This window comes from Gobio gobio, assembly GCF_949357685.1.
Source record: "Gobio gobio genome assembly, chromosome: 5".
NCBI lineage: Eukaryota > Metazoa > Chordata > Actinopteri > Cypriniformes > Gobionidae > Gobio > Gobio gobio.
The window spans coordinates 59,673,696-59,695,365 of NC_137101.1; the positions used below are offsets into that span (position 1 = coordinate 59,673,696).

At 37.3% G+C, this 21,670-nt stretch overlaps 1 protein-coding gene across 1 annotated transcript in view; it reads left to right on the forward strand.

Annotated features, from left to right (window-relative positions):
• Positions 1–12,733, forward strand: part of LOC307127081 (uncharacterized protein) — a 36,030-nt gene extending 23,297 nt beyond the window's left edge. Inside the window, exons 8-12 of the mRNA XM_079818069.1 lie at positions 3,645–3,761; positions 3,895–4,076; positions 4,169–4,330; positions 4,491–4,657; positions 11,252–12,733. Coding sequence (XP_079674195.1) covers positions 3,645–3,761; positions 3,895–4,076; positions 4,169–4,330; positions 4,491–4,657; positions 11,252–11,393 — 770 coding nt within the window. The 3' untranslated portion in view covers positions 11,394–12,733. The remainder of the gene's footprint in view (positions 1–3,644; positions 3,762–3,894; positions 4,077–4,168; positions 4,331–4,490; positions 4,658–11,251) is intronic.
• The last annotated feature ends 8,937 nt before the right edge of the window (positions 12,734–21,670 follow it).

A 21,670-nucleotide genomic window follows, 5' to 3' on the forward strand; every position in this document is an offset into this window, starting at 1 on the left:
CTCAGGGCCGCCTGCCCTTACGCTTGCTTGTAGACTAGCAAGCCCTGAGTGGGTTGGGCGCCTCCCTTACGTCCGGCACCCTGCTGCTTTCCAGATGGAGGCTGCTGCCTGGGTTTCGCAGGGGCGGAGGCGGACGCAGGGGGGGCGCCCTCGGCGACAAGCAGGCAGAGGCACTGCGAACCAGGATGTTTTTTGTTTTTGTTTTTTTCAATTATTATTTTTTAAACCGCCTCTGTCTGCTTCTGGGCCGTCGAGAACTGCTGGGCAAAGTTTTCGACGGCATCGCCGAAGAGGCCAGGCTGACAGACAGGGGTGTTGAGGAACCGAACTTAGTCGGACTCACGCATATCTGCCAGGTTTAGCCCCAGGTTCCTGGACCACTAGTGTGGACATCGCCTGACCAAGGGAGCAGTTCCTGCATAACCCCTGGGTCGGGACTACCCTCGTGCATGCATGACAGAGGGTAGTGAGAGAGGGAAAAATTTATACAGATTTTGGCCCTTTTGGTGTTCCATATTTTGACACCAAATAGTTCCATACTGCTAATTTTTCCAATGCCCATCCGGGAAAAAAGGCGATTTACGTGTTGCACTACGCCTCAGCCACCCAGGAAAGCATGGCTGTCAACTCTGAATCTGATTCAGCAAGAGCACACACCATTATAGTGGGAAACTCAGCTGAACACAACAACGCTGAACGCTCAAGCCCTATGAAAGGGCAAGACGAACACTGCACCGACGTGGTCATGTTCTCATGAGAGAACATGAACCACCCACAAACACAGTCTCAGCATGCTTGTGATGCGATAGAGGAGTGGGGGCCCACGGAGATGTACCCGGCGGGGAAGCACCACTGTAATCCTAAGGTCACCAAGGCTTATTAGCCGAAGTAGTCCTTTCTGGCTTTTGCAAGAAAAGAAACTAGATCGGGGTATAGGCAAAGGGACTCAACCCCGTTTGAGGTTTCATAGTCTGGACCGCGCATCTAGAGAGTGCCGAGGGATCTAGAGAGCTGGGTTGCCGTAGCAACCCCCGCTGTCAGCCGGCGCTCGACGGCACACGGCGCGCTGAACGCTCAAGCCCTTACGAGAAAGGTGAGACGAACAATGCGCCGACGTGACCATGCTCTCCTGAGAGAGCATGGATCACCCACGAACGCAATCTCACATGTTTATATGTGAGAGAGATCGTGACCGTCAAATGAGGACAGGAAACAACCGCATCCAGAAACACACGGTTTGAATGACATCTTGAAAAAGACGCAGGGTCAAACCGTGTTGCTCTTTTAGAAAAGGAAAACCGCTCTTTCAGTGCTGAAGCACTCAGGGAGATGACCGCGGCTCACGCAGTTCAGATAGTGCAAGCCTGCATGAGCAATCAGAAATGGAAACGCCCAGCCAACCAACAAAACCAGCTCTTTATCTCCTTTGAAGCGGCCACCCGCTGAAACGCGCCGTCACACCCGTACTGGAACAGCAATCCTTCTCACGAGACTCGAATAACACTCTTCGTAGACACAGCAATGACTGTTCGGCTCCAAAAAAAAGGCAATGATCAAGCATTCCACTTCCTTATTTATACCCGCGCTGTGGGGCGGTGCGTGGAATGCGTGAATCGCATGCCAATCTCCATTGGCTCGTTTTTAACACATTCGAAGTAGATTGGTCTCTGAGATCAGATCCCAATTCGTCGGTCAGTTCCGACGTACGTCGAACGTGACCGACTAAAAGGGAACAAATATTCTGTGTTTATGTAATCTGTCTGAAAAGAGATATATGTCAGTCACCCGCGAGCCACTTCATTATCCGGTAATGCGACCACAAACGCGCGCTCTTTCAGATTAAAATACTAACGATCCAGAGTCGACGCCCACACATCAACTCATACAAACACACCTAGTGAAGCGCTGTAACGTTACTTCAGCTACATTGTTTTGAGACACGTTGAGGAATAATCCTGGATTTATTCTCCTCATGAAAAGCTGGTCATTTCTGAGAGCAAAGGATTCAGGGCTGATTGTGGTAGGCTAAGTTTATTCTGTTAGCATATTTGAATATTAAACGCAAAAAGGCCGTTTAAATATGAATCCTGCGGCAACATTAAATATCATACACGCAAGACTGTTTAGACAAGATTTATTTGGCCTGTTTTGGACAGATTATAACGTGTTTATTGTAAAAGAGCCTAGTGTCACATCAATAAAGCTTTCATTCACAAATGTCTGCTCAGATGCTATAAATATAGTACCAGTCAAACTTATTTTTTTTCATATTGATGTTTAAATATTATATCCTAATGTTTTTTTAAATTTTATTTAATATTAAAGTTTGTCAGAAATGATTCTGGAGTTTTGTTTTGTAGAAAGTAAAAACAAATTAGTTTTGTAGAAAGTGATTTGCTTTCTTTAAATTAATTTCATTTTGTATAAATTGTACTTAATTTTAATTATTTATTATTTAATTTTTTAGCATGAGACTACTTTCAAAAACATAAAAAAATAGTTTAAAAAAATTTATTCTTAGTAATTTCTGTCTTGTTTCTAGTCTAAATATTTAAACATTCTTAAATCAAGATGCATTTACTAGATAAGTAAAATGTTCTACTAAATAAGAAGAGCATTTTTTTCAGTGTAGTCAAATCTTTTGATCATTTAAAATATAATAGGCCTTTGTTGGCTAGATTCTAAATAAATGATTCTGGAGTTTTGTTTTGTAGAAAGTGATTTTTTTGGTTTTTTAGAAAGTGAATTGCTTTATTTAAAGTGAATTTCGTTTTGTATAAATTGTATCTTAATTTTAATTATTTATTATTAAATTTTTTTTAGCATGAGACTACTTTCAAAAACATAGAAATTAGTTTAAAAATGTAGAAAAAATGTCTTCTTAGTAATTTGTGTCTTGTTTCTAGTCTAAATATTTAAACATTCTTAAATCAAGATGCATTTACTAGATAAGTACAATTTCAACTAAATTAGAAGAGCATTTTTTTGCTCTCTCAGTCACATACCTGAAGCTCATTCATTATGCAGCTCATTATGCAGGTATTTTTTTTATTTTGTCCTCTCAGGTGATATCCATCATTATTCATTAGATATCACGCCTCCTCTCATATGGGCTTTGTGAAAAAAATGATTCTCACATCAATTTAAAGCAAAAGTTCTAGGCAAATACACCCATTAGTCAAAAGTCTTGTGGACACATATCTATTGTGTTTTGAGGCCTTAATTTTAAAACTTTTTTTTTCATTTTCGGTCAATGAAAGTGAAAATCTACCTGGAATTCGGACCGGTTAACTCTCACATAATCCTGAGACTCCAGCCTGGATATCCAAGGTTTCCACCTCTCTTACTCGCTCACGTGGAGTGCTGGAAGGGGCAGAAATAGTGGTGTTTTTGTAGGAATAATTAGTCAGTTCAGTTCTGACGTAACGTTGAACGTGCCTGACTGATCAGTTTATAGTAATAATCAATTACATGGTTTGATTTTAAGGACATTTTAGTTCAATCAACATCAGAAATGAAATCCCAACAATAGTGAAAATTTATTATATTTGTTTGTCATTATCTGTAAATTGGACTTTCTTAAAAAAGATACATGTCGCAAATAAATGTGTATAGCCCATAACTGCTTGTTTGTTTATAATCAGAGGGACAAATCTTTATGGTTGGACCAAATGTCATCTTGGATAAAATCCCTCGACTTGACACAACAAATTCTTCTGTGGACATCGATCTCATTGGGATCGCCCAAAACAACAATAAAGGTAAAATAAGGTGAAATATTTTAGTTTGATTAAATAAATAAAAAATGTAGAAAGAGATGTCATACCATCACCACTTAACCTCATTTACTTACTTTTTACATTGTTGTTGTTTCTGTCTGTTTCTGTCACACAGGATCAGCTGCTGTGGCTTTCATGAGTTATACCACAATGGAGAATCTACTTATGCCCGACTTCTTCAAGACATCAAATGACATGGTTAAAACCATGATGTCCACTGTGATCTCAGCTACTCTTCCCAAAACCACCAACACTAAACTAACCAAACCAGTCAACTTCACCCTCAAACACATCAGAGTGAGAAACCAACCTGAGATCTGATGAACATCTGAAAACATCTTATATTCAGTGTTGTAATACTTTCTGCATGTTCTTTCTTCTTTTTGCAGGAGTTCGACCCCAGCGGATCTCTCTCTTGTGTGTACTGGAATTTCAGGGAGTGGATTGTAGATGGTTGTTCTGTTTTAAAGACCAACAGCAACTACACTGTGTGTTCATGTGTTCATCTGTCGACATTCGCTCTCATACAAACCAGAAGCCGCCCATCAGAGGTACGAAAGAGAACAAGTTAAACCTCCTCAAAAGATTGAAGCATTGATTGAACACACTAGCAGAATTCAAATGCAATCTACAGTGGATGGTCAACATTCATAGTGGCCATTCAAGAACAGCACAGATTTGGCCCTTATGTACTCTGACATGTTTTCTCAGAGAAATCCACCGCTGGACAAGTTGACTTTGGTGTTTGTGATCGTGGGAGTGGTGTTCTTCAGTGTGGTCCTGTTGATCTTTGCCCTTTGTTGGTGGAGTCATATGCGCGGTTGGATATGTGGGCACTCTGGTGTCAGGCTGGTTCCTGAAGGCTATGTCAGGGAACTGTGAGTAATTTTTTAAAAAGTTGTATTTATTTATTTATTCATTTTTAAAAAAAAAATTTAGAAGGAGATAAAACCGCTCAGGCTTTTGTGACATTTCTGCTGTCTGATAAAGATACAATGTATTTGACTGGATTGTGCATTACATTCTAAACTGCCATCAGGCAGTGAAGCCACCGGAAGTGTTCGAGCAGCCATCTTACTATTCCCTTTTTTACTATTAATTTAGCAGATGTAAGGGAATTTCAGATCAATTAACTCAACGGCGATTGAATTACAGTGAATGATAACCAAATTACATATAAAGGATTTAGAAATAATATTTAACACTATCAACTATTCGTCCAGCGATAAATTGAGATTAGAGTATTCTACCAATTCTGGTCAGGATATTACTCTCTGGCCAACGGTAATAATATCATTAAATTTATGATCACTGTTTATGAGATCAAACAGTTTAAGGCAGTACATTTTAATCACACAGCACAAGACACTTACAGGTGCTGCTCATATAATTAGAATATCATCAAAAAGTTGATTTATTTCACTAATTCCATTCAAAAAGTGAAACTTGTATATTATATTCATTCATTACACACAGACGGGTATATTTCAAATGTTTATTTCTTTTAATTTTGATGATTATAACTGACAACCAAGGAAAATCCCAAATTCAGTATCTCAGAAAATTTGAATATTACTTAAGACCAATACAAAGAAAGGATTTTTTGAAATCTTGGCCAACTGAAAAGTATGAACATGAAAAGTATGAGCACTCAATACTTAGTTGGGGCTCTTTTTGCCAGGTCAGCTTCTTCCCCATGATTGTGTAGCCTACAGAACTAGACTGAGAGATCATTAAAGGCCTTTGCAGGTGTTTTGAGTTAATTAGCTGATTTGAGTGTGGCACCAGGTGTCTTCAATATTGAACCTTTTCACAATATTCTAATTTTCAGAGATACTGAATTTGGGATTTTCCTTAGTTGTCAGTTATAATCATCAAAATTAAAAGAAATAAACATTTGAAATATATAAGTCTGTGTGTAATGAAAGAATATAATATACAAGTTTCACTTTTTGAATGGAATTAGTGAAATAAATCAACTTTTTGATGATATTCTAATTATATGACCAGCACCTGTATATGTAAAAAAAATTAAACAAGACTTTTTTTTTTTTTTACTATTCTAATACACACAAACTAATCTAACGAAAACACACACACACACACACACACACACACACTTATTCAGTGACTGGAAGATGTGTATGGGATGATTTTAGACTCAAAATGATTAATAAATACACACACAATTATCCATGAACTTGATAAATGTTGCAGACATGTTTTACTATCCACAAACAAATGCCTTTCAACTTGTGTGTGCAAAATACAGAATTACATGAATGTGCAGCGATTTGTACAAATAGAGACATAGTTGTGAATACAAAACTTCTAAAAATATTAAAAGTAGACTATACTTTGATTTTGTATTAATGTAGGTCAGAATTTGTGCGTGTGTAACGGGTGTTTGAGACGGTTAACCGATGTTAATATGTCTTAGGCTAGTAAAATAACAGAAGTCTAAATTCGTCTACAGGAGCTGGTGGTCAGTAACAACACAGAAACATAAGTTTAAATTTGGTGCAGGTACCATGTATTGCAAAATAATCAAACAAAATCTTTACAAATAGAAAGAAAAGAAAAAGAAAAGAATCCCAAAATATTTACAGACTGCAGTTGAACCGGTTTATAGTTAAGTGCACTTGGTAGTTGTTGTTCAAGTATATACTAATATGAATTACAGCAAATACAAACACACAAAAACCAAAAAGAAAAAGAACTGTCCCAGCAATAGATGGTATACAAGACCAGCGCGACAACCCACAAGGGTTTTATGGAAGTTTGTAGTGATAAGTCCGTAAGTTATTGTTCATCATGTGAAGGATGTGTATGTGGGGTTGAAGCACTAGTCTATGGAGAAGTGTGTGGGGGACAGGCTGTGGACAACCTTCCTACCAGACCAGTAGGATGGCTATTCAGTGGATGCTACACGGATGGTAGGCTCCCAGCAATAGAAATTCGGCTCGCCATCATTCGTCTCCAGACAGAGAGAAAAAACCTGGCCTGTAGTACAACAACAGGACCAGTAAATAACAGGGCTAAGTTGAAACTAAGCATCAGCTCATTCCACACTCAGATATCATTTTCATGTGCACACAATTCTAAATTATTACAAAATAAATCAATAAATGTACAAACTACAAATAATAAACATTAAGGGCATGCCAACACAATAAACAGTACAATGTTAAAGTTGTATTGGCTGCACAAAGTTCAAATAAATTCAACAGCACTATAATCAGATTTCCTTACTACATATAAACACACTTACTGAAAACAAATATATTTGTAACCCACAAATGCAAATGTCACAAAAGCATAAAATTAATCAAAACCATTTGGTGAATATTTGGCTAATATGTTAGCTTTCAGCATGTAGTTCATTCATTCAGAGTACTCACCAGTTCCTCTAAGTAAACATATGGCAATCTGGTGACGGTGACAATCCCCTGCAGCCACTAAGTTATTCTAAAAGTTACAATGATGTGTTTAACTTAAAAGAATAAATCAAGCAAAAGAGTAAATTGTTTGTTGAACACAAACCTGTCCACAGCTGCCGATCAGCTTCCCCACACCTCTGAATGAGGAAGAAGCCGCAGCCTAATTAAACTTGTGCTCTACTGCGCGATTGGCCAAGCACAGTCACATGACTGGGGTGGCATGAGATCACTTCTTAAAGGGGCAGCAGAACTAATAATATATTACCAGATTTCAACCTGGGTTACTATTCTAATACACACAAACTAATCTAACGAAAACACACACACACACACACACACACACACACACACACACACACACACACACACACACACACACACACACACACACACACACACACACACACACACACACACACACACACATTTATTCAGTGACTGGAAGATGTGTATGGGATGATTTTAGACTCAAAATGATTAATAAATACACACACAATTATCCATGAACTTGATAAATGTTGCAGACATGTTTTACTATCCACAAACAAATGCCTTTCAACTTGTGTGTGCAAAATACAGAATTACATGAATGTGCAGCGATTTGTACAAATAGAGACATAGTTGTGAATACAAAACTTCTAAAAATATTAAAAGTAGACTATACTTTGATTTTGTATTAATGTAGGTCAGAATTTGTGCGTGCACCGAGTAAGATGTGCATTTGTGGATCCGGTGACGCGCATTCATTCATTGACTCATTTGTGAGGCGATCCTATTCGATTCATTTGGATTTTGAGACTTTCATTTCGCCGGTTTGGCCTTGCACAATCCACACACACAGCTGTCTAAGAAAACCTGCTGCTACTAGATGGCAGTTTCTGCCAAAACAGACACAGGAATCATCACAACATTTTTCTCCCATAGAAAACCATTATAAAATGCTTAATATGCAATATATCAATAAAGTATAGTCTACTTTTAATATTTTTTTAATATTTGTACAAATAGAGACATAACTATGTCTCTATTTGTACAAATTGCTGCACATTCATGTAATTCTGTATTTTGCACACACAAGTTAAAAGGCATTTGTTTGTGGATAGTAAAACATGTCTGCAACATTTATCAAGTTCATGGATAATTGTGTGTGTATTTATTAAGCATTTTGAGTCCAAAATCATCCCATAGATGTGATACTGTTAATGGAGGATGAATGAAGTCCCAAATATCTAGCGTTATTACTGACGCTATTACTTAACCGCAACCTGAGAATCAATATAGGGGGAGTGTGGAGTAAGAGAAGCCAGTGGGTAAGTTGACCCACCCCCTTTATCTTGGCAACTGTACACTTTTATTTTTATGTGACCATATATTTTTGATAATTTCCGCCAGACTGTGAAAATGAGTAGCACATGGGAGGAGTGGAAGGCACACCATTTAGCCATGCAAATAATTTAGCTAAATATTAGCCTGAATTGATAAGCTAGCTAGTTAGAAACATCACTTCTCTTTAAATACAAACAAGACTTTATTGATTGTTCTAACACATAAAACTAATATATAACACATAAACATGCACACACATTCACACGAGTTGCAGAAAATAGGAAATTGAGGAAAGAATGAGTTTTAAAAGAGTGACATGATAAAACCCCAAGTTTCTAGCAATATATGCACTTTATAAAACGATGCCTTGTTAAGCCAACCATGTTCTGGTGTGTTGGTGGATGAATGGAAACAAAGTATCTCTCGTGGCTGAAGTTCGAAGTTTGCAGCAAAACTTAACTTAGAACACAAGACTCACAAATGTAAAAAAAGTAAAATAAATAAAAGTAAGTGAGACAAGACTAGTTAGATGGCTTGAATAAACCCATTTTCATCTGACCTTGATTATCCAACTCTTTGTTTGTGTCCTGAGGGTTTAACTCAAAACGTTTGTCCAGTCTCTTTGAGAAGTTCTGACCAATTAGGTATCGTCTTTGGTTCAGAGGTTCCTGTGTCTCCTCCCCTCACATAAATTACATGTTATCACATAGTCATTCCTGCTCTTAACAGAGTACAATTTAGACATAATTTCTATACTAATACTACAATACATTTTATACAGATTTCATTTATGCCACCATCTGAGATTTAAGAAGACATTCTTGCTGATATCAAACACTCCATGCTACCATTTAACCATTCCATAGATATAACAACTGCATGAATTATGTGTGATCTAAGCATAATAGTCGCATCTCTAGGTTGTAGACATGATATAGAATTATGCTGAACGATGTTTGATTACAAGTCTGTCTAGCATCGTTTTGGAATGATCTGATGCATTTTGATCATGTAAAAGCAGTCTTTGTGTTTTCAACCCTGTGTTTAAGGGCTCAGGTCAAACCGAGGTCTTAGAAAAGACGGTCTCTGTCTTGGACATTAAACAATCCTTGGTGTTTTCCTTGTTGGACTCAAGCTGTGCCATCTCCAAACCAATTGTTTTTTTTTTAAACTTGATATTTTAAGTGTTTGTTCTCTCATAAATTACTAGCTTTAGTTGTTTTAAAGCTGTGGAATTTGTTAGTTAGCTCAGAATGGATGGCATTTATTTATGGTCCTGGATTGTTGATTTGGAATTTGTGTGGAATTCTGCTTCTTGACAAAGTCCCTTTAAGACAAATCATTTCACTCGGCGGCCATCTTTGAAACGCCTCTCAGGAATGGAGAAACATCAAATTCTCCAAAACTGTTCACCAAGCTTACGATTAAATTTCATATTTGAAATCACCAATGAAATATGACAACAACTGTCTTATAATTTTTTTCTCGAATCATGACAAAAACTTTGCAAACAAAGCTAATGCGCATGTGCAGGCCTAAGTATGCGTCTCAGAACACTGGCTTATTCGCCATCTTGGGCGTTGCACTTTCTCCCATTCATAAGTAATCGGAGTTCACCGTCTTGCTATATATAAAGTCTTTGTTCTTGATCAGTTTGAAGGAGTCATTGTGGTCTGATTCACTCTCAGTTCCTACATGTTGAATTAATTATTAATTTAACCAACGTTTAAATCATTAACTGCTTCAAAATTAACAACATCTTTGTTGAAACATTTGCAGTTATCATATGGTACAAATAAAAACAATACTACAACACAACATAAATACACAACAGTACAATGCGATTCAGGTATGTGTGCATACGTTACAAAGCATAAATCTTTATTGTACTTTGACATTTGTGATACTGAAGTGACTTGTTCGGCCACCAAGCTGATGTTCACTATTGTAGGGACCGTATTCGGCCGGTTTTCCGCATGCTCGGCCCGGACCGGAGTATTCAGTTTTATCACAGTCAGTTTTGGAATGTTAAATAGTTGAGAAAGATGAGGCATGTTGTGTAACGGTATATCGGATCCGTGCATAAATACTTAAAGTGACAGCAGCCTAATAAACCTGCTGATGTCTGTCATGTTCATCGAAGAACATAATACATAAAAATGTAAAACAAGACAAAACCAATAAAAAGTCTTGTTAGGCAATGTTTTCTCAATAAAATCGTATAATTTCCTAATAATTCAATACATGATGAGCTTACTAAGGAAATCCAGTATGGTGACGTGGTGGCTTCACTTTTTATGATGTCATGAGCAATCCAGTTCTCTATATAGATCAGCGGGTCAGACGTCACTCGTTTTACCACCATATTCTATGAGAAGTCTGGATATTTAATACTATTATAGTTTTCTTTCACAGAGGTCCTGTTCTTTTTTGGCTGAATGTTCAAATGAGCCAAAGAGTCAAAAATTCAAACAAGACAACATGTTTTTGAAGTCCTTTCCAGCTCTAAGCTTTTAAAACTACCTTAAACTTTTAGGCCCAGCTGTTACAATAAAATTTTTAAAATCTTTTAGCCATTTTATCATAGGACAACAATTTCAGACACAGTTTTAAAACACCTTTTTTGTTTTTTACCTGTTTATTATAAACAAATTCCAGGGGTTAAATTGATGTCATGAAGTCACTCATTTCCTCATTCTTGTCCAGGTCAAGCAGCAATACAGGAAGTGCTTCAGATGTCTCTGCTGTGGACTCAAACCCAACAAAATCAAAAGTGTCCAAAGAAAAACACTCCAACATCAGGTTAAACCTAGAAAACATGGACCACCATATCTACGCAAATATATAAAAGAGGGTAATGAATGGCTCTTGAATGCCATTTTATCATTATCATGTGAGCTATAAGGTGTGTTGTGTGGTTTCCCTTCTTGCATATGAATAGTAAAATATCTATTGAATGTGAACTTCAAAATCTTGATAGAAGCTGTAGGTCATCTGGGTACTTTTGTTTTTTGTCTAATGTTATATGAATACTGTGAATTCAGACATAAACAGTACATATTACTCTTTTTTTTTTAAGGATTCATGGGATATCAAATACATTTTTAAATTGATGGAATATATTTAAAAATCAGAGCATGCTGGGCCGATTTGATTGGTTCAGGAAATAAAAAGGACCATTATTATACAGGTGATATATGAAATAGCAGAATCAATGTTATTGGATGTTAAATATCATATGGCCAATTCACCCTGCAGCATTTGGTGGTACATTTGGTGACAACAAGAGCTGACCAATGCCCACAGGGGCAACACACAGATCCGACAAACTTGACAAAGTTGCTGTCGTCATCTGTTGTTTCAGTGTGAATTGGCCTACAGTCTAAGCTTCTTTCTGCGAATAATATAAAAACATGTTATACGTTTCTTAATATTACAGCTGGTAATACTACTGATGTAAATTAAATAACTCTCATTGAACAACTAAATATTTTTTCTTTGGTGGAGGGAAAAAGTATGTTTACAGGCTGACTCTAATAGTTTTTGTTTACTGAATACAAAATCAGAATATGGAATAATTGCTTTCAAAAAACAAAAAATAAAAAGTACTTGCCTTGCCTACATGGTAAATGGAAAAAATTAAATTGTATAATAGCATAAAAGTAATTTTTTTAAATAGGAGGCATGTAATTAATGAAACTGGTAAACTACAATTATATTTAACTGTTTTAACTGTTTAATAATTATATTTTATTTTGTAAAGCTCAGAAAGCCATACATAATAGATGATCATTCCTTTGTAAAAACATGTTATATTATTTTATAGCTGTTAATACTATCGATGTAACACTATTTTATTTAGTCTTTTTTAAAACAGTTTTCTTGATGGAGGGTGAAAAGCATATTTTTTACAGATTCCTCTGAATAATCAAACTTAAATAATAAAAATAATATCCTAAAAACTATTTCATGTGTAACTGGTGAAGGGAAATAAATGAATTTACACTGTATGGAATCATAGTTGTCTAGTTGTAAAGTTATGCATTTGTTATTATTGTTATATTTATATTTGTCGAGCTCAGAAAGCTGTTTCTTCTGTAAGGATCCATTACTTTAAATGTTCATATGCCACATGCAAAATATGTAATTTTTGTTACAACATATCTGAATAAACAAAACAATAGTACAAAAAATGTGTTCTAAAAGTTTTTTCAGGTTCCACAAACAAACAAAAAAGACTCAGATTTGAAATGAATACCCTACAAATATGAAATACTAAATAAAGCCATATTCCACAGGATTTCTGCTTTTAAAATGCAACATTAATAACCCTAAAGGTGATGATACATGGCGCAACTTTTTGAGCAATGTTGCTGTGAGCACTTTCCTACTGAGAATGGGTAAGAAAGTCTGAATATCCAGATATAAATGGGTTGCCCATTCTGGGGTGCGTTTCCCAAAAGCATCGTTAGCCAACTATGGTCGCAAGTTCCGTCGTTATCAACATAGTTCAACCAGTCTGTGTTTCCCGAAACCAGCTCTTGACCTGTGGTTAGAAGCATAGTTTCTTGTTTGCATGACATGTGGACTTAATAAATCCTTACCTTGAGCAAAATAAGCAATCTGACACTCAGTACAACCTATATCTTTTATTTAGAATACATACAAATGTCAATTATGTCTTTTAGTTTGTCAAGAGATTTAAAGCACCGTTTTTTTAAGAGTGCGCATGTGCGGACGTGCACTAGTATGTAAAATCGAGCTTGTGATTGAATCTGAAAATAAAGCAAAATAACTGAGAAAAATAAGAATTAATCCTCAGATGCCATGTCTGTAATTTATAGCAAAAAGTCTAGCATTAATTTGATCCCAAACTAATTAAATACAATAAATTAATACTCCACCACCTGCGTGACATCATTAACCAACGTGGTTGAACGACAGATTTGCGACAATATGGTTTCGGGAAACAGTCGTGACTAGCTAGTTGATTTCTTCAACGATGCATCGTACTATGGTAGTTAAGCAGTGAGTTTACATCGTTGTACGGGAAACGCACCCCAGAATGGGAAAGTGCTCACAGCAACATCGCTCGGCAAAATGTACTTTTTCAGAACTGCATTTGCACATTTTCTGTTTGGGTTTTGTTTTGTTTTGTTTTTACAACAGAAATCAATAATCAGAGTTTAAGGAATGGATGAGACTTGAAATGTCCATCTTATTGAGGAAGTTAAGAAGGGAATGTTGGGATTAATCATGATGGGTTGCGCTAACCCTTACGGAAAGAAAATATATTTAATATTTAAGATCAGTATATTAAATGGTTTAAATATATTGACAAATAAATGAAATAATATATTGCATTAATATATTATATTTAATAATACATAAAGAATTGCCTATTTTCATGTCTTAAATATGTGACAATATATTTACTGTTATACACTGTAAATTAAATTTAATTAGTTGAGTTTACATAGAAATTTTGAGGAAAGAGACTGCCTTAAATTTGCATGTGTTACTCAAGTTGTAAGTGTTTATTACAAAGACATAATAAACGTTTTAATGAGGTATTTGTATAATTACAAGGTATAATAGTAGTTAATCGTCTCTGTTTAGCTGACCCATCCATAAAACAAGCAAAACAAGCCCTGAAAATTGAAAAAATCTTTTAATATTTAATGGTAATAGACAATTAGTTAATTGCATTTGATGGATTATACTTTCAATAAAACATTTGCAATGTGTAAAAACTGTTTTTATGCATGTTTTTCATGGGTTTTTGTTGCATTTCCACTGTTCAGTCCAGCATGGGTCACTGTAGTAGTTCGAATGTGAGAGTGAGTAGGTAGAAGGGGATGAATAGATAGAGGAGAGAAGTCTGGGCAGGGCAGTCTCTAATACAACAGTTATTAGAGATACAACTCGTTTTATTGCTTTATTGCAAGGAGTTTGATCTCATCTTCAGTCTTAGCAAGAAAACAAGTCTAGTTTATTACACGGCTTCAGAAATGAAATACTGCGTGCACTTAACAAAATAATTTGAGTTGAATTTATTTGATAAAAAATAACAAAGTGTCCAAAATGATGATTCAGATCAGAGCCGTAACCATTGAAGAAGGAGAGCCTTAGGAGACGAGTGTGAATTCTAATGCAATGCTTTAGTTTTAAAGTCCAACTGAAGTGCCTGGAAACGAGGAGCATTATTCAATGTGTTGAGGTAATTTACACTGAAACAGGAAGACAAGGCGGGACATACCGAAGAGCTCCTCCCCTTTTATTAAAACAGCCAATAGCGTTTAGTTTATTTGGCCAGAGCCATTCAGCTCGTTTAAGCCACAGTTTCCTCCTAATCACCTCCATATCGTTTTAAATACAGTGTTCTGTGCAGAATTCAAATGTGCCCGATGCGTTTTGTGGCATGCGCGACTCACGCATATGATCCGCTCTGTGCTATCGTGTCTCTGGACCAGAGAGTCTGGCTTGAAAATAAAACTGGATGCATTGTTACTGACAGCGCTGCCAAAATGGTAGCTGCTGTGAAGGCACATGCCTTGCTTTGCACATACTTCAAATCCTATAGTGATGGATGGTCTGTCTGCAGTTGATGAACTAACTGAAACCAGAGAGAACCCTTACGAAAGGAAAATATATTTTTCAAGTAATATATTGGTAAATATTATAATATATTGTAATATATTATTTTCTAATATATTATATATTGGAAATACATGGAATATATTGATGGTACATATATTATATATTCATATAATATATTGCAGTATATTGCAAAATATACAAACGATTGCCGCTTTCAATATATTGCAATATATTGAACATAAATAAAAAAAGATATGTGTTTATATATATATCAAAATATATATGCAATTTTATATTTATAAATATCCGCCATATTGTATTCCTATTTATATGGGAAAATGTATTAATATATGTGCAGATATAGTGTCACATGTATGAGTGTATTAATGTATGAGTCCTTCAGAGCCTTGGCAGTTGCTACACTGCTGGACCCAAGGTTCAAAAATGTGGCTTTTGGTAATTCTGCCAAAGCCCAGGATGCCGAAAAGAGCATCACACTGGAGTGCGCTTCACTGATGCGTTCAGACACAGCAACTCCTGGTGAGCAGTTTCAGCCAAAACTTTATGGAGATAGGTCATCTGAATAATTATGTAACTTATACTTCATATATGCTGTCAGTTTATGCTTTGTAACTAATTGTTGTTTTAATTTTCACCCAGAGCCACAAATGTCAACATCAGGCCCCTCATCGTCATCATCATCATCATCAACAACATCATCAGCAACAACACCAGCAGAAACCCAGGACAGTTTATGGGAACTGTTTGATAGTCGTATCCGTGAAACACAGACGACACACAGTACTACAGCTGATGCAACAGTAGAAGTGAAAAAGTACCTCAAAGATGCGTTTTTGCCCAGAACGCATGAGCCATTAATATATTGAAAAGAGAGAGCAGTAATTTTCCCTCATTTGTATGTACTTAAATATCTGTGCATGCCAGCAACAAGTGTCCCTTGTGAGAGGATTTTTTTCAAAGCCTGGAGAAATTATATTTACAAAAAGAAGTCGGCTGAGTCCTTCAACAGCAGAGAAATTAATGTTTTTGAATAATGTTACATAAATGTTATGTAACAAATGTGACACATTGTGGCTTTATTTATTTTATTAATCTTCATTTTTCATGACCAAAAAAAAACTATAGTTCTTCACAATGAGGAGGCTACCCTTTTACAAACCGAGATCATGTAGTTGTCAGACATGTTAAAAAAAAAGAAAATATTTTTTTCATGGATCATTGTCAAGGTATTTCAGATCAACACGTACAAGTGACCACTAGATGTCGCTGTAGAGATGGGTGTCGAATTGATTCAAAGCTTCGACACAATATGGCATATTTGCTTTGCACATTGCACATTGCAACAACTGTTTCAGTGCTTCACGAAGCCTCTGTCTGCCCATCACTAGTTAACACCAGGTAACAGTCAAACAGTAGATGGAAATCAATTCTCTTAGTTCCATCTTCTCAGTTGTATAATCCACCAAGTACTCCATATATGCCCAGAACACAAACCCTCTGTAGAAACATTCAAACAAACAAACAAACAAACCATAACCATATACTACAAACAATGATTCTTAAAGACAGAAGAAAAAAACTAATAACAATTACTTACAGATGAGCTTAGAACTATAAAGTTCCTCAAACAAGGGTAAAGACCATGTGGTAAGCATCTCCATGACGGTTGAGAGAGTTGACGTGGGGGGTGATGATACCATAATTTCCACGCTCTCTTAACTAATAAATAATCGATCGGATGCCCTGGAGAAAATGGTGGGTGAGAATGCTCTGAAAATTGAAGGGCTGAAAAAAACTGTGGACTATATGTGCGCTGAGATTAATGACATTAAGGGGGAAAAGTGCCCACAGCAACATGAGGAAAAGAAGATGGAGTTCTGTGAGACAAGAATCACAGATTTGGAATGTTACTCGCGCCGCTGGAATCTTCGCTTGCAAGGAGTGCCGGATAAAGAAGGCGAAGATATCAGAGCTGAAAACATTCGCATTTGTGTGGCTACTTTTCCAGAGGGAAGCAAAATTCTACCCGATAAGATTGACACTGTCCATCACATTGGGAAGAGGCTTTTGAATACCTCAAGGCCGCGAGCCGTCATTATTCAGTTTTCCTCCTGGGTAGCGAGAGACGGGTTGTGGAGAGCAGCAAAATCGTCCGAGTTTCTGCGCACGAACGGTCTTCAATTTACTGCGGACCTTACTGCCTTCGACCGTGAAAGGAGGCTCTCACTGTGGCCGGCTGTGGAAAAGGCAAAAGAGCTTACTTTGTGGGTCACCGTGCTTTCATTGAAGGCTCTGAAATTAACCCTTCGTAAGCTTGTTCAAGCTTTTCTATCATCAAAGTTTTTGAGAGCTGTTCGATTTTGTGAAGATTACTGCTGATGGCTGTAAACTTTTTTGACTGTTTGTCAGCTAGCCTTTGCGTTTTCAACCAGTAAGGTTCAGTAAGCACTTTTTTCTGTTCATAGTTAAAAGTTAAGTTTTTATGTCTATTTCTGTTATTTCTCTCAATGCCAGGGGTCTCAGAGACATTTCTAAACGGAAAGCTTTGTTCCTGTATGCTAAATCGTTCAAAACTGATTTTTGTTTTTTTCAAGAGTCCCACAACACACCCAGTGATTATGCTTTTTGGAAAAATCAGTGGAGCAATGACATTTGGTTGGCTCACGGTCCAACACATTCAGCTGGAGTTTTGATTATGAAAAATTGTTTTGTTGGCGACATCTTACATCACTTTTGTGACCAGAATTGACATTTTCTGCTTTTGGTAATTTGTTTAGATAATATTGTAGTTATACTGATTAATAAATATGGTTATAATATTGCTCATGAGAATGATTTGCTGCTGGAAGTGATAGAAGAAAAAATTCAGTTGTGGCTTAACACATACCCAGATGCCTTAGTTTTTATTGGGGGAGATTTCAATATTGTACCTGATAACAATCTGGATAGACTACCACCAAGACAGGCCACTTCTGTTAACTCCAAATTGAAAATATTCATGGGCAAATTTGATGTTATTGATATTTGGAGGGAAAAATGCCCAAATATTAGATCATATACTTGGAGTAACAAAAGTTGTTCTAGACAGTCTCGTATTGACTACAGGCTTGTATCACAGTGTGTCAAGAACTTTAATGCTACTGTCAGCATTGTTCCCTCCCCCCTAACTGATCACAAGGTCATTCTTCTTAAATACCCTCTTTCCTCGATAGCTACTTCCTCGGGTACTAGAGCCTCATATTGGAAGCTCAATTCGTCTTTGCTTTCATATGACCAATTAAAGAATACAATTTTATTTTTGATTAGATACTACTGGATCAAAGCAAAAAAAGAAAACAAATACTGCTTGAACTGGGAGCTTTTTAAATATGAAGTTGGCAAATGTGCTAGAAATTATGGCAGTCATCTAACTCAACTTAAAAAGCAGGAAGAGGAGACTATTATCTCTAAAATAATATCTCTAGGAAACACAGAAGTCACTACATCAAAAAGTCTGTCGTTATAAACAGCTATGATGATGGGGGTCTAAATTTTCTTGACTTCTCTTCCTTAAATTATACATTTAGGATAAATTGATTGAGGCAATTTCTGAATGATTCTGATTCCTTTTAGAATGCTATTCCCAATTATGTTTTCTCCAAAGTCGGTGGTCTCCCCTTTTTGTTGGTATGTAATTATAATATCTCTAAACTACCAATTCAATTATCAAACTTCCACAAACAGGTGCTGTTGTCCTGGCACTTAATTTATAAACACACTTTCAGTCCACACCGTTATTATACATTGAAAAAATAGCAATGGGTAGATTGTTGAATTTGCACAAATGCATTTCGAATTTCCTACATGATTATTTTATTTTTCTCATCTAAACATATTTTATTCTTGTACCATCCATCCATCTTCTTCCGCTTTATCCAGGGCCGGGTCGCGGGGACAGCAGTCTAAGCAGAGATGCCCAGACTTCCCTCTCCCTAGACACTTCCTCTAGCTCTCCCGGGGGTACACCGAGGCGTTCCCAGGCCAGCCGGAAGACATAGTCCCTCCAGCGTGTCCTTGGTCTTCCCCAGGGCCTCCTCCCGGTTGGACATGCCGAAACACCTTCCCGGGAAGGCGTTCAGGAGGCATCCGGAACAGATGCCCGAGCCACCTCAGCTGACCCCTCTCGATGTGGAGGAGCAGCGGCTCTACTCCGAGTTCCTCCCGAGTGACTGAGCTTCTCACCCTATCTCTAAGGGAGCGCCCAGCCACCCTGCGGAGAAAGCTCATTTCGGCCGCCTATATCCTGGATCATGTCCTTTCGGTCATGACCCAAAGCTCATGACCATAGGTGAGAGTAGGAACGTAGATTGACCGGTAAATCGAGAGCTTCGCCTTACGGCTTAGCTCTTTCTTCACCACGACAGACCGGTACATCGACCGCAATACTGCAGAAGCTGCACCGATCCGTCTGTCAATCTCCCGTTCCATCCTCCCCTCACTCGTGAACAAGACCCCTAGATACTTGAACTCCTCCACTTGAGGCAGGAACTCTCCACCAACCTGAAGTGGGCAAACCACCCTTTTCCGACTGAGGACCATGGCCTCGGATTTGGAGGTGCTGATCCTCATCCCAGCCGCTTCACACTCGGCTGCAAACCGTCCCAGTGCATGCTGAAGGTGCTGGTTAGAAGGGGCCAACACGACAACGTCATCCGCAAAGAGCAGAGACGAAACCGCGTGGTCCCCTAACCTGACACCCTCCAGCCCCTGGCTGCGCCTAGAAATTCTGTCCATAAAAATTATGAACAGAACCGGCGACAAAGGGCAGCCCTGCCGGAGTCCAACATGCACCGGGAACAAGTCTGACTTATGTTGAAGAATTCTCTTTTCGTAAAAATTACTTTGCAAAGAATCAAGGATTTCAGAAAAGGCTTTATTCACACCAACCACACAACAAAGCCTGGGGGTGCTTGCAAGGACCACCCCACTCTTTGGACTTTCTGTTACATATATACCACAGTTGTTTTCCTATTATGGTAACAAGCTTTAAGCACCTGGCTCACATTTCACTGTATTCCAAGTTCTTTTTCTGGAGGACACAAATCCTATGCTTGTCATTTTAAAGGACTTTCTCAAAGTCAATGCACATGCACAGCACACAGTTAAACATAATAGTGTCTTTGAATTAGCCTTAAATTGCTAATTTCTAAATAAATAAAATCTTCTACATTCCCCCCTCTGGGGCTTGTCCAAGTCCCACCTTCACTAACCTTTTCCCAGATGTGTAGTTTCAGAATCTAGCTTTTTCAGTTATGCTACCTAATGACTTAAAATAAGTCACTCAGTTTCACTACCAATGACTAGATTATGCAACCACACTCCGGAGGAATATTAGAACCAAACATCTCCTTCCCGATTTTGCTTTGTTTTCTTTTTATGGAATGGAGTAAAAGATTCTAATTTCCCTAATTCCTATGTCTTATCATAAATACATTGTTATAAGCGTGAGCGTGCAATTTGTTCAGCCTTGCCTGTGGTTGTCACAGTTATGTAGAATATTCAAACATCAAACCATGCATTATATTATTAAAAGTTCTCTTTATATCATAGTCATCTTCTTCAACCCAGACACTTTGCGCATCGTACAGGGTCACCCTTTGGGGAGGGGTTAGGCTAGCACATACACCCAGGGTCTGGCTCATCATTCATCTTCTTCGTCCTCATTGGAGGTACTTGAATCAACTTCCAATGCTTGCAATATCCAGTTTGTTTTATCAGGCAAGTCCTTATTATTCATTAAGTTGTCATTGTCCCTATGTTTTAGCACTTCCATATGCTTAACCGTGGTTTGGACAACTAATGATCTTGCAATAGGAATTACACAACAGAATAATATTCCTCCTATTAATAATGCTATTCCTACGAATATTCCTATTTTAGTGAACCATGCTCCCATTGCCCCAAACTTGAAATCTAACCAGTCAAACATTCGGCCTTCACTTCCAGCATTTGCCTTAACTTCTATTCTTAAATTTTTTATTTTCAACATAGCTTCACTAAATTTCCCTCCTGGCGCAGTATTATTTGGTATAAAAGTACAACACTGATCTCCAAACATAATACATGCACCTCCTTTGTCTGCTAGCAACCAATCCAGGGCTTGCCTATTTTGCCATGTCATTCTACTTGTTTCTTTTAGTTGTTCTCCTAGTGCGGCTAATGCATCATCAGTGTAATTGATAAATCTTTGCTGATTATAGTAAATATAATTAATCCATTCTGTGTTTTTGTTTTGTGTAATCCATATAAAAATGGATTCAAACCCTGATTTTACTTCATCTCTTGCTTTGTATTCCTGAGGTATCCCTCTAGGTTGACTAATTGAATCTATGTGTATATTAGGGTCTGGTGCATAAGCTCTTTTGGTTCTATTTGTGTTTTGTATTATATTTTGTTCTGGATCCCACTCTATTAAAGTAATTTCTTGAATTAATCTTACTCTAGCGCATACTCCTGTCCAGTTTA